At 46.4% G+C, this 13,119-nt stretch overlaps 1 protein-coding gene across 1 annotated transcript in view; it reads left to right on the top strand.

Moving 5' to 3' along the window:
• SOX7 (SRY-box transcription factor 7) overlaps positions 1-586 on the top strand; it is a 7,560-nt gene extending 6,974 nt beyond the window's left edge. The window contains 4 exon segments of the mRNA XM_083731753.1: positions 4-26; positions 29-52; positions 55-348; positions 351-586. Of these exon segments, the coding sequence (XP_083587879.1) occupies positions 4-26; positions 29-52; positions 55-348; positions 351-502 (493 nt within the window). The 3' untranslated portion in view covers positions 503-586.
• The last annotated feature ends 12,533 nt before the right edge of the window (positions 587-13,119 follow it).

Genomic DNA, 13,119 nt, shown 5'->3' on the forward strand with positions numbered 1-13,119 from the left:
GAGCTTCTTCTCCTCTGCCTGTGCCGAAGACCTTGCCGCTCCAACCTGCCGGGGGCCCCTACTCTCTGGAGTACGCCAGCGGCTCCTTGCAGTGCGGCCGCCCTCTGGGCCACCTGCCCATCTCTCAAACCGCCCACCCTGCTTCTTCCCCTTGCTCGGCTCCCCCCTCCTGCAACTACTACCCCCCTCCATCTTTCCACCCGGCCATGCAGCCCCACGGCCTCCACCCTCACCTGGGCCAGCTGTCGCCGCCTCCCGAACACCACCAGAACTTCGACAGCCTGGAACAACTGAGCCAAGCGGAGCTGTTGGAAGAGATGGACCGCAATGAGTTTGACCAGTACCTGAATGCCCCGGACACCCGGAGCCTGGCGGGTTGGTGGTCAATGGGCATGTCCAGGTGTCTCAGGTGCCGGGCAGCTCCCATTCCTCCGAGACCAGCCTCATTTCCGTCCTTGCCGATGCGACGGCCACTTACTACAATAGCTACAGCGTTTCTTAGGCCCATGGGACGAAATTGGCGCTGCAGGCTGACTGAGGACAGGCTTTGGGGTGATTTGCCGGACGATAAAAACCTGCCTTTGGCCTCTCTCTACCCTTTCTCCCTCAGGGTTTCTCTCCCCCGTCTGATCTGAAATCGCCTTGGACGTTGCCTGCTAGGCTTAAGGACTCCTAACATCTTAACTTCAGAAAGGCCTTTGGAAAGTTTTAGTTTGAAAGGCCTTTTCAGTTCCACTTCAAAGGGCAATGGGAACCTTTTGACTGACGGCCAGAGCGTCTTAATCGGGAAGCACTCCTGTCCCTCCCATTGGATCGAAGGGTCTGCTCTGATTTTTAGGGTGATTGGAGGGGCAAGGGAACTATGGGACTCTTGCCACAATAGGGGCCTGAAATGCTTGGGGGTCCCCACGTTGGATTTGCAAACTGGAGTCGAAGATGGAGAACTCAAAATTGGCCTCTATGTTGATCTGAGCAGTTTCCTTCCCATCCTTTAACTTTCGCCCAGGCAGCAGGGGAACAAAAATAAATCTGGAAAGTGAATCTGCTTGGCTGCTCCTCTTCCTTCTCTAGGACGGTAATCGCCATAACCAAAGATGTTCTTGGGTGTAACACCTTGAAATTAACTCCTAGGCCAATGGTGGGGAGACCTGTGTCCCTCTAGCTGTTGCTGGACACAAGCACCTTTATCCCCATCAGCATGGCTGGTGATCGGGGATGATGGGAATTGTATTCCGGCAGCATCTGGAGGGCCAAAGCTTTTTACCTCCCTGACCTAGGCGACCCCCGTTAAACGGAGTGTGGTTTGTGCCTTGGTACCATCAGGCAAGGCTGGATCTACACCAGGGGTCAGCAAGGTTTATCTTGCCTGGGCCGGATCGGTCCCACGGAGATCCCTCCGTGGGCCGTATTGTGAGTGCGCGCGCCTGTGATTTTTGGCGTGTGTTCGCCTGCAATTTTCGGCATCTGCCTCTGCGGAGATGTGATTTTTGGCACTGCGGAAGCGAGTCCTTGTGCCGTGTTGCGCTGATTCAGTGCCACACGCAAGCAGGCAGCTCCACAGGCTGCTTCTGGCCCATGGGCCTTAGGTTGCTGACCTCTGATCTACACTGACATGTTAAATGTCATTTCCCCCTACTGGAACAATCTTAGATATGTCATTCTAAAACGACACAGGGCATACTTGTCAATTAAAATGTTTTTCATCTCGGTCCCAGTCCCCCCCGGTCAAATGTATAATCCCCGACTGGTTACCGGTTGCTACACTCCTCCACTCCAGTTTCACATTTTAATTCTTCCTTCTCTCTCTCTCCTTCAGTTCAGGGGAAACTGAACACCGCCCCTCGAATACCATTGGAACGGGGTGGGGTTGTCTGTTGGAGTTTGAATGGAGTAAAAAAATAATAAGTAAAACTCTACATGGGGACATAGGAACAGTGTTTCACCAATAGAGCAGTAAAAAACATTTAAAAATTAAGTGATAAGAAAGACAAGGCAATGATGTGTTATGAACGTAGAACATCATGTGTCCCTCTGAGTCAATGAAACCATTCTTTAACGATCCCTTGACGTTAAAAACCATGAGTGTAGATCCGCTCCAGGTCTTCGTAACAGAGTAATGCAGGAGGTCTGTGCTCAGATTTCTGTCCTTTCATTCCTTTTTGTGGGGCTGGCGTGGGATAGTTTCTCAGGTTGAAGCCAGAAATAGCCCGTCAGAAGGGTACCTGCCACCAACTACAAAACCTCTTTTTAAAAATGATGTTAGTAGGACGAATATTCACACTTTGGAACCGATACCCCTCTCCTCCACTCCATAAAATCTGACCATCAGCGTTGCAATAACTTCTTTGTAGATATGGACTTATTTGAAAGGCTGATTTAGCACCTGTATTTTCAAACTGGGGAGCGTAGTTCATGTAGAAAGCAGTGAGGGGTTGGTTGGTTTGTTTTTAGGTAGGGCAAGATCCCTGAAAATGTAGCTTACTTCACCCCTGGGAGAAAGTGCATGCTTGAGTGATAAGTCATCAGGATTGCTGATCTCCAGAGCAATCACAGCAGCAGGAAGAGAAGGGATACTACAGGACTCCTCAATGATGGGTGCAGCATTTCTGGAAATAAAAAATAAAATGCAGTAATGCCAACAAGTTTCAACATGCGCCGTGCATCTTGGGAAACACAAAAATCCCTTAAGTGCGCCTTGTGAAAGGCAACCTTTGCATCATGTTTTTCTTTTCCCCAGAGCAAGGGTGAAGTTGGTCAACTTCCAGGGATGTCAGTCTTTTATGCACGCATCTGCAGAATGACTCAGCTGCACAGGGAGAATTTCACTTCTGACGCTTGGCACAGGATCCTTCCCTGGCGAAAGGGACCCACTCGGTTCTCCTCCATAGCAAGAAAGGAGAGAGAGAGAGAGAGAGAGAGAGAGAGAGAGAGAGAGAGAGAGAGAGCTGCTGGTGCAGCTCATTTGGGCCAGCATTCTGTTCTCACGATAGACAACATGAAACCTGCAAGCAGATATTGAGCATAACATCACTTTCCTCACCTAGATGTTGTTGATGTTGTTTAGTTGTTTAGTCATGTCCTACTCTTCATGACCCCATGGACCAGAGCACGCCAGGCACTCCTGTCTTCCACTGCTTCCCACAGTTTGGTCAGACTCATGCTGGTAGCTTTGAGAACACTGTCCAACCATCTCATCCTCTGTCGTCCCCTTCTCCTTGTGCCCTCCATCTTTCCCAACATCAGGGTCTTTTCCAGGGAGTCTTCTCTTCTCATGAGGTGGCCAAAGTCTTGGAGCCTCAGCTTCAGGATCTGTCCTTCCAGTCAGTACTCAGGGCTGATTTCCTTCAGAATGGATAGGTTTGATCTTCTTGCAGTCCATGGGACTCACAAGAGTCTCCTCCAGCACCAGAATTCAAAAGCATCAATTCTTCACCTAGTTATTCTTTGACTCCAGTGCCTGGCATTCAAGGTTACACTGCCTCTGAACTTGGAGGTTCTGTTTAGATCATCAAGCCTTTGAGACATCTGTCCTCAGTCAATCTGCCCTAAGCCCCTTCTCAGGTTCTTCGAGTCACTGGCAATGGTGGCAACTCAATATTTTCTGTGCCTCCTGCAAAGAAGCATTTTATTTTGTCCGCCAGGAGTCGACTGCTCATCAGCCTTGCTTGGTGACCCCCAGATCTCATCTGGGAGGAGGAGGAGGAGGAAGCAAATTTCTCCCTCTAACCCCAGATTTCTTCTCACCATGCATACTTTCTATAAACCTCTGTTTACATTTCATCAACAGATAGTACCGAATTAGGGTATTTTCAACGGGGACCAGTGCTTCAGAGCAGACCGTTTGCTAGGCAAGGTGAAGTTTGGATGCTCTCCGAGAGCCCTGACAGAAGTGACCTGGCGACCATCCAACTGTCTCCTCTAAGAAATCTTTTCCCCCCGAAACAGCTGCCCAGTGATGGCAACAGTGAAAGTGGACACACCCAGAGAGAAAATCCCCTCTTTCCTAAGGCCAGAACTGACGGGAATCCAATGCAGCTGAACGTTGGAAGGTTCAGGCCAGATAAAAGGAAGCATTTCTTCAAGGAATGCCATAGTTCACCTGTGGAACTCCCTGCCACAAGAGGTAGCTGTGGCCACCAACTTGGGTGGCTTTGGAAGAAGATTAGACAAATTCCTGGAGGAGGAAGGGCTCTTGTGCCCAGGTCCTGCTTGAAGGTTTCCCACAGGCATCTGACTAGCCACTGTGGAGGAGATAGTCTACAGTTCTGACCCAGCCAGCTCTTCTAAGGTTCTTAACCAGCCTTCCCTAGAAGCTCCCAGTCTTCCAAGCCAGCTCATTCCATCACTTAATGCAGGCTTCCTCAACCTCGGCCCTCCAGATGTTTTGAGACTACAATTCCCATCATCCCTGACCACTGGTCCTGCTAGCTAGGTATCATGGGAGTTGTAGGCCAAAAACATCTGGAGGGCCGAGGCTGAGGAAGCCTGACTTAATGGCTCTCTTGGCAGCGACGTTTTTGCTCAAACCTTTTAATCCAAATTGAAACAAAATTTTAAAAATCCTTCCAGTAGCACCGTAGAGACCAACTAAGTTTGTTTTTGGCATGAGCTTTCATGTGCATGCACACTTCTTCAGATACACTAAAACAGAAGTCACCAGGCCATTATATATAGTGAGAGGGTGGGGAGGGGTATTACTCAGAAGGGTGGTGGGAGATGGGTGATTGGCTGATAGGTGTGGTAAAACAGTTGACGGCTGTTAACGACTGCAATTGGTCTTACAGGAAAAAGCAAGGGGTGAGATGGCCAAAAATAGCTTTATCATGCATAATGAGATAAGAATCCAAGGTCTCTATTCAGACCAGGTCTCTCCATGGTTTTAGGTTTGGTACTAAGTTGCAGTTCAGCAGCTTCTCTTTTCAGTCTGTTTCGGAAATTCTTTTGTAATAAGACAGCTGCTTTGAGATCTTGTATAGAGTTAGATCTTTCTCATCCCTTGCTTTTTCCTCACCCTTCTGAGTAATACCCCCCTCAACCCTCCCACTATATATAAGGGTCTGGTGATTTTTGTTTCAATATATCTGAAGAAGTGTGCATGCACAAGAAAGCTCATACCAATAACAAACTTAGTTGGTCTCTAAGGTACTTGTTGTTGTTTAGTCGTTTAGTTGTGTCCGACTCTTCGTGACCCATGGACCAGAGCATGCCAGGCACTTCTGTCTTCCACTGCCTCCCACAGTTGGGTCAAACTCATGCTGGTAGCTTCGAGAACACTGTCCAACCATCTTGTCCTCTGTCGTCCCCTTCTCCTTGTGCCCTCCATCTTTCCCAGGGATCTTTTCCAGGGAGTCTTCTCTTCTCTTGAAGTGGCCAAAGTCTTGGAGCCTCAGCTTCAGGATCTGTCCTTCCAGTGAGCACTCAGGGCTGATTTCCTTCAGAATGGATAGGTTTGATCTTCTTGCAGTCCATGGGACTCTCAAGAGTCTCCTCCAGCACCAGAATCCAAAAGCATCCATTCTTTGGCGATCAGCCTTCTTTATGGTCCAGCTCTCACTTCCATACATCACTACTGGGAAAACCAGAGCTTTAACTATACAGACCTTTGTTAGCAAGGTGATCTCTCTACTAGAAGGAATTTTTTTATTTTGTTTCGACTACTGCAGACCAACACGGCTACCTACTTGTAACGAGAACTTTTAATCCAAATGTAACTTGGGGGGGGGGGCTTTTTTCCGCCTCCCACAACTCCTGTGCTTTGTGCCTCTGGAAGATCTTTTTCAGTATGGAGAGGAGCTGTTGTCTTGTCTCCTCCTGCGTCATTTGTTTTTGTCCTGGTCAGCATTCATTAAATTAGATGGTAGGGTGACAAGCGAACCACTCCCTGATCTGCCACTCTGGGCCATTTCCACACTTCATGAAATGGCTCTTTGTAGGCCCAGCGTGGCAGATCAGGTCAGGGTGTGGCTTGTCATCCACAAGCACTCCTCCACCTTCACGTTGCTTTGCACGACATGCCAAGATGCCGTGCTCTCGGTGTGGCAAGAAAACGAGAGAGGTTTCCATGTCCCGGCCATCTGCAGCAGGTGTTGTGTTGCAAGTCGAACCATCCCATTCTTCTCTGAATCTAAACCAGAGTTTCTCAAACTTGGGTCTCCAGCTGATGTTGGGCTACAACTGCCATCATCCCTAGCTAGCAGAATCAGTGGTCAGGGATGATGGAAATTGTAGTCCAAAAGCAACAGGAGGCCCAAGTTTGGAAAACCCAGCGAGGCTTCTCTTAGTTTCTTAAGGCTACAAACTGGTGCATCTAGGAAAGGGGGATAAATTTGTGCTTGTTTTCATTTCATTGAGAAACTACCCCATTTGCTCTTCTTGAGCCAATATGCAAACCAAGATGTGTTTGTCCTTCAAAATGTGCAAGAGTTTGAATTTTGCAGTGCCACCCCTCAACCAAACAGTCTGTGCACTGTTGCATATATTGGGGAAAGTGCACCCAAAATGCGTATCTTAGCAAAAAACAACATACAAAAACACATTTTATCGGGGGAAACAGCTTGCCGAAATGTGTACGTTAGTCAAAAACTGGATGCAAAAAATGTGTTCATTCTGAGGAATTGGCGCTGAAGTGGGGATGAATTTCCACGAGGAATAATAATTTCAAAAATGCAAATTGCTGCCAGTGGAAAAACAAGAAAATGAAAAGATTCTTCTGGTCCTGCTTTGCATGTTTCATTTTGCGATGTGCACGTGAGTTGCGCACTGAAAATGCGTGTCTTTTAAATTGGAACTTAAGGGGGCAAATACATGAAACAGGAATTCTCTTTCCTTTGGCAGAGACAGCAGGCAAATTCTCACCCTGTCTCTCTAAGAGGGACATTTCCCATGTAAGCAGCTATGTTCTGGCAGCCTCTGTGGTCCAGCCTCTCCAAAGATTTTGGCATTTTGCAAGACAAGAAGTTGTTGTCCTTGTTTCTTCCCGCGATCCGGCGACTGCTCCCACACTGCTGCAACCCCACTGACGTGAGTGGGAATACCATAGAGTAAACGATTTACGGCCCCGTCTTTAAAACTCACCGCCCAAGTAAACGTGTGTTGAGGGTGCAGTTTCATGAGCAGACTAAAATTCAGGGGGCCTTGCAGAAATAGTGTGTCAGTTTTGCAGGCTGACGCTGCCACTTGAAAAGTTCAGACATTTCAGGTATTTTGTGATTCATTTCAGAGTCTGGCTATTGGGATAGCAGATTCTCAGAGATGTGATTCATTCGTGTGCTCCAGGGCTGAGTCTTGGCTTTAACTAGATCCCCTGACTGTGTGAAGTTAATTAATTTAACAGCCTGTTCTGCACACACACACACACACACACACCCAATTAATATTCTCCGTTTCACCTCCAAACATCTTCCTCATTGCTGGCGCAAAGTCTCTGCAAAGCTTTGCTGGAAAGGATTCCACAACCTCACAACGCTCTGGTGTTTTTATCAAACTGTCACTGAAGGAAGATGTTTTTGATGTTTTAACTTGTCCCTTTTCCTGCATCAGTGTATCTCTGCCTGGAATGACATTGTACATATCTCCTTCACAGGATCTCCCCCTTGTCCACCATTTCTGGGACTATCTTGTATCGATGGAAATTGAACGGTTCCTGCTCCCTCCTTTGTTAATCAGTTATTTAATAGAGTTATTCTTATTGTAATGATTAGTTAGCAGGTTTATATCATTCTTGTTTTTGTTTTTCTAATAATGTCCCTGAAGTGTGTGATTTAATATACAAATAATACTTATATATATATATATATAAATATATATAAAAATAAATGAATTAAACACCACAATGTTTAAGCTAAAATGTTCCTTTTAATTTTGCTTCCCTCTGTGATCTTAAGTGTGGACATTTTCCGTTGGCATAAAGTATTTAAGTTAAATAAATGCATTTTTATATGAAAATTGTCAATCTTTTCTGGAGAGCAGAAGGCTTGGGGAAGGTGGATTCTTATTCCTTTATTTTTTCTGTTGTCACAGAGATAAAAGGCCACACACTACATTTGAAACACTGTTACTGAAATTCTTCTATAAAATATTAATAGAAAACAAAATTTAAAAGAAGAAGAGAAATATATTTAAAGCGCTGTAATGCCACTTTAAACAGATGTGGCACCCCCTAAAAAAATCTGGGAGCTGTAGAGTAATAGATACTGAAATTTGTTAGGACCCCCCCTCCCAGAGTTCCCTGAGGACAGGAATTGATTGGCAAACGATTCAGGGAATTGTAGCTCAGGCGGGCGGTGGGGCTGAACAAGCGTTTCCTAGCAACTCTCAGCACCTTTCACAAACTATAGCTCCCATAATTCTGTGGAGGAAGCTATGGCTGTTTAAAGCAGCGGTTCTCAAAGGGTGCGGCAGGAGAGGATGGCAAGTGTGGCAAGAAGATTCAAGGGCAATCAAAGAAATATTTAAACATAGAATTGTAGTGTGGGAAGGGACCGCTAGAGTCATCTAGTCTAACCCCCTGAAATGCAGGGCTCTTTTGCCCAATGTGGATTAAGAGTCTCATGCTTCAGTGTAGTGTAGTGTAGTAGTGCTTGCGTCCAACGCTAGGATTAAGAGTCTCATGCTTCAGTGTAGTAGTGCTTGTGTGGCGAGTTCCCGTCCTCCCCAGTGGAAATAAAGACACATGACACAATTATTTAAGGTTAATGGGCTAAATATGGCCACAGCTTTATTGGTTACAGGTGATGGGCAGTACTGGCTTAGGCATTGGTCCTAATCGACTATATCCGACTCCAGCCCGTCCGCTTGAAGTCCGGGAAGGGTTAACCACCAGTAGGGGTGCACTAGTTGATGCACATCAGCTAGGAACTCCTCCAGGGTCACCACTCGGGGGGGGCATGCCTTAGGCCCTCACCTCCATAGGCTACGGACAGGGCCACTCCCCCCAGAACCCTTTATTGGACTACCCTTCAATATGCAGGGCAGGTGATGGCGCTATCTCCCCTCTTCCATCTACAGAACAATACTAATGCCTAACCACCAATACCCAGAAAGCTGTGACGATTTGCTACGAGGTAGGTGAAAACCAAGTGGCTGGTGCCAATTTGCCACGTGGAAAAATTCCTATCAGGCCCCTCAATGGCGCCCAACCAAGATACATAGCAAGGTCAAGGAACGAATACCTTATAGGACAGGAGGGTGGGAAACAGGAACAGCTGGTATGGGGGGGGGGGAAGAGGGAGATCCCCGGCCACGCCTGTGTTTAAATCGGGTGGGCCATACCGATTGGCTGGCCAGGGGGTGTCATGGCCAGGGATTCCCCCAATCGCGCGAGGACTGGGCTCCAGCCACTGTGCGCATGGTGGGGCCATGACGCCCGCAATCCCACCTCCTCTGCAGGGCGGAAGTGCTTAGTAATAATAATAATAAATTTTATTTATATTCTGCCCTCCCCAGCCAAAGCCGGACTCAGAGTGGCTAACATCATACAAGTAAGACAATGCATAAAAACAAGCGATCAATAAATTAAGATACATCCCACGATTAATTCAAACAAGTTAAAGTTAAAACTGGACAAGTGGCAATCTTCAGATTAAAATTGAAGGCGGTTACCAACTGTTTCCACTGATATTATAAGCACCTGTGAGCAGGCTGGGAACCTCCTTTGTGCTTGTTCTTATACAAGGTGAAAATGAGTACAATTAGTTTCAAAATATTCTTTTGTTGTCTTTAGTTGTGTTCTAGGTTAGGGTTGCCATATTTCAGAAAGTAAAAGCCAGGAGACCCCTGAATTGTTGACCTTTCTTTAAGAAAAACCCCAAAACTGTTGAGTTCTGTTCTATTTTGTTTTGTTTTGTGACTCTGAAAAGACGCAACTTTCGATTTACTTGCTTAAGATGCAATTCAAAGCGCCTTTGAAATCCCAGTAATGTCCAAGAAAATCTGGATATGTATGGTAGCCCTATTCTAAACCAGGCACTGATGGGAGTTGTTTCTTTTTGTTTTCCAAGGTATTTCTTGCCCCCCCCCCCAAAATTTTATTCCAAAAGAGTAGAGTGGAGAAAAAAGTTTAAGAACCAAGTGATATCATTGTGCTTTAAATGGATGGTGTGGATGAGGCCTTAGTTTCTTACATTTCAGATGCATAAAGGTAAAGGGACCCCTGACCGTTAGGTCCAGTCGTGGCCGACTCTGGGGTTGCGGCGCTCATCTCGCTTTACTGGCCGAGGGAGCCGGCATACAGCTTCCGGGTCATGTGGCCAGCATGACTAAGCCGCTTCTGGCGAACCAGAGCACTGCATGGAAATGCCGTTTACCTTCCCGCCAGAGTGGTACCTATTAATCTACTTGCACTTTGACATGCTTTCGAACTGCTAGGTTGGCAGGAGACGGACCGAACGACAGGAGCTCACCCCATTGTGGGGATTCGAACCGTCGACCTTCTGATCGGCAAGCTCTAGGCTCTGCGGTTTAACCCACAGCGCCACCCGCGTCCCTTTCAGATGCATAGCTTCCCCCAAATAATCCAGGGAACTGGACTCCCCACCAGCGCCACAGAGCTACAATTCCCAGCACCCTTAACAAACTCCACTTCGTAGCATGCTTCGAATGAAGCCATGCGCTTCAAATGCGCTTTAAATGTATGCTGTGTGCATGACACACACATACAGTGGTACCTTGGGTTTAGTACTTAATTCGTTCCGGAGGCCCGTTCTTAACCTGAAACTGTTCTTAACCTGAAGCACCACTTTAGCTAATGGGGCCTCCTGCTGCCACTGCGCCGCCAGAGCACGATTTCTGTTCTCATCCTGAAGCAAAGTTCTTAACCCGAGGTACTATTTCTGGGTTAGCGGAGTCTGTAACCTGAAGCGTCTGTAACCTGAGGTACCACTGTATTCACAAAACGTTAGCAAAGAGGGAGGATGTTCATGTTTGCTCTCTGGACGCATTAACACTGAATCACCTCAACCTAGAGGGAAGTACCAGCATCGATTAGCAAATAATAGAGTCATAGAATTGCCGAGTTGGAAGGGAGCCTGCAATGGAGAAAGGAAGTCTTTCTGGTAGCACTGCCATACGTCCATGTTTTCCCAGACATATACAGGATTGACCCGTTAGAAAGAGTGGTGGGGCAAAATTTCAGAAAATGTCAAAAAAATCCGGAGAAACCCGGAGGTACCGCACCCTTACCATATTGGAAGCATTGTGTTTTTGTTGAATTTCCTTCAAATAGCTGAATGAAAAAGTTCATTCTAATTATAATAATAATATAATAATTTATTATTTATACCCCGTCCATCTGGCTGGGTTTCCCCAGCCACTCTGGGCGGCTTCCAACAAAGTATTAAAATAGTGGTCTGTTAAACATTAAAAGCTTCCATAAGCAGGGCTGCCTTCAGATGTCTTCTAAAAGTCTGGTAGTTGTTCTTCTCTTTGACATCTGGTGGGAGGGCGTTCCACAGGGAGGGTGCCACCACCGAGAAGGCCCTCTGCCTCGTTCCCTGTAACTTGGCTTCTCGCAGTGAGGGAACTGCCAGAAGGCCCTCGGCACTAGACCTCATTACTCTTTTAGAGATTTTTTTGGGGGGGGAATCTCAACAACTGTGCCCCCAAAAGCTCACAACAACAACAACAGCAGCAGCAGCAACAACATCAAATTATTTATAACCCATCCCAGCCACTCTAGGCGGCTCCCAACAGAATATTAAAAACATGATAAAACATAAAACATTAAAAACTTCCCTAAACGTCAGAGAGCGTTATTACTCTAGATGCATTTACACACAACTTGTTTTAATTGTTCAGTTCAACAGCACCCCCTCCCTCACATACACACAGCCAAGGAATACTGGGGAGCCACAATGGAGCAGGGTTGTGGAGGAGATATTCCCGGAAAGTTTCCTTCATTGCTATTTACGCCCTCGATTCTCCAGATGGAACAAAAGCGAAGTGCGTGTTAAAAGCGATGGTCTGGTTTGCTTGTTTGTTTATTTCATAAAAATCACACGCTGCTTGGTTGTCATAAAAACCTCAAAGTGCAATATGGAGAGAATAAATAGTTAAAAACATTCCAGGGAAACAAAATCAGCAAAGAAATAAAAATGGGTTAAAACACATGCCAATGTTCTACACATCTGAGTAGACCTATCTAAACAAAAATGTTTTTAGCAGGCACCCAAGAGCACACAGCCTGATATCAATAGGCAGGGAATTCCAAAGTGTAGCCACCGCCAGACTAAAAAATGATTTCTTACAAACGTGGAACAGGTATTATGTGGGACTTGTAATAATAGTGCTGGTTCTGTGGTGATGGCAAGAGGTTATTACCATACTTTTTTTTTTATTCTAAAATAATGTTCATAATCTGGGCTCATCTTATACATGGATAGTATTGCCCCCCATTTTCTTAAATCAGAGTCCCCCAAAATATGGGGAATCTTATACATGGGGGCGTCTTATAGACGGAAAAATACGGTATATCCCCATTGAAATGCATTGGGGATGCCTCTCTGACTTCATCCGCCTGCCCGAGGAACTGCAACCCAATTAGGCCCAATCAAGGAATCACATTAAATATCGAGCAATTCTGAGAACATGGGAAACCTCAAGAATGCAATGCGGAGGCGGTTTGTTGATCAGTGTTCGTGTGTTGCTTTGAAGAGGGTTTATGCAACGGCTGGGCGGTACGATGCTATCTTCGAGATAACGAAGCTATCGACATCTTTCGCCTCACCTGCAATCGAGGCACTTTGAATGAGCCTATTCTGCATCTTAGGTCTGGGTAGAGAAAACGGGCGGTTGCCAAATAGTTCATCCTCCCTGCCCCCCCACCGCCCCACCGCTAAAGGGCACCCATCAATCAACAAGCCATTGATAAACCTGGCGGGCTGATTATTGCGTCTCAATCTTTGCAAAGAGCAATCTAACCGCAGCAACCCAATTAAGCCCAATCAAGTAATGATAACGTTACAGGTCATAAAAAAATAATGACATGTTTGGACCTTGCTTCCAAAAGCGTTCCATGTGCACATCAGAACATCAGAAGAGACTGCAGGATCAGGCCAAGGGCCTGTCTTAGTGCAACATCTTGTAGACCAGGCATTTCCAAACTTGGTCCTCCAGCTGTTTGGG

This window comes from Podarcis gaigeae (genome assembly GCF_964106915.1).
Source record: "Podarcis gaigeae genome assembly, chromosome: 3".
NCBI classification, from domain to species: Eukaryota; Metazoa; Chordata; class Lepidosauria; order Squamata; family Lacertidae; genus Podarcis; species Podarcis gaigeae.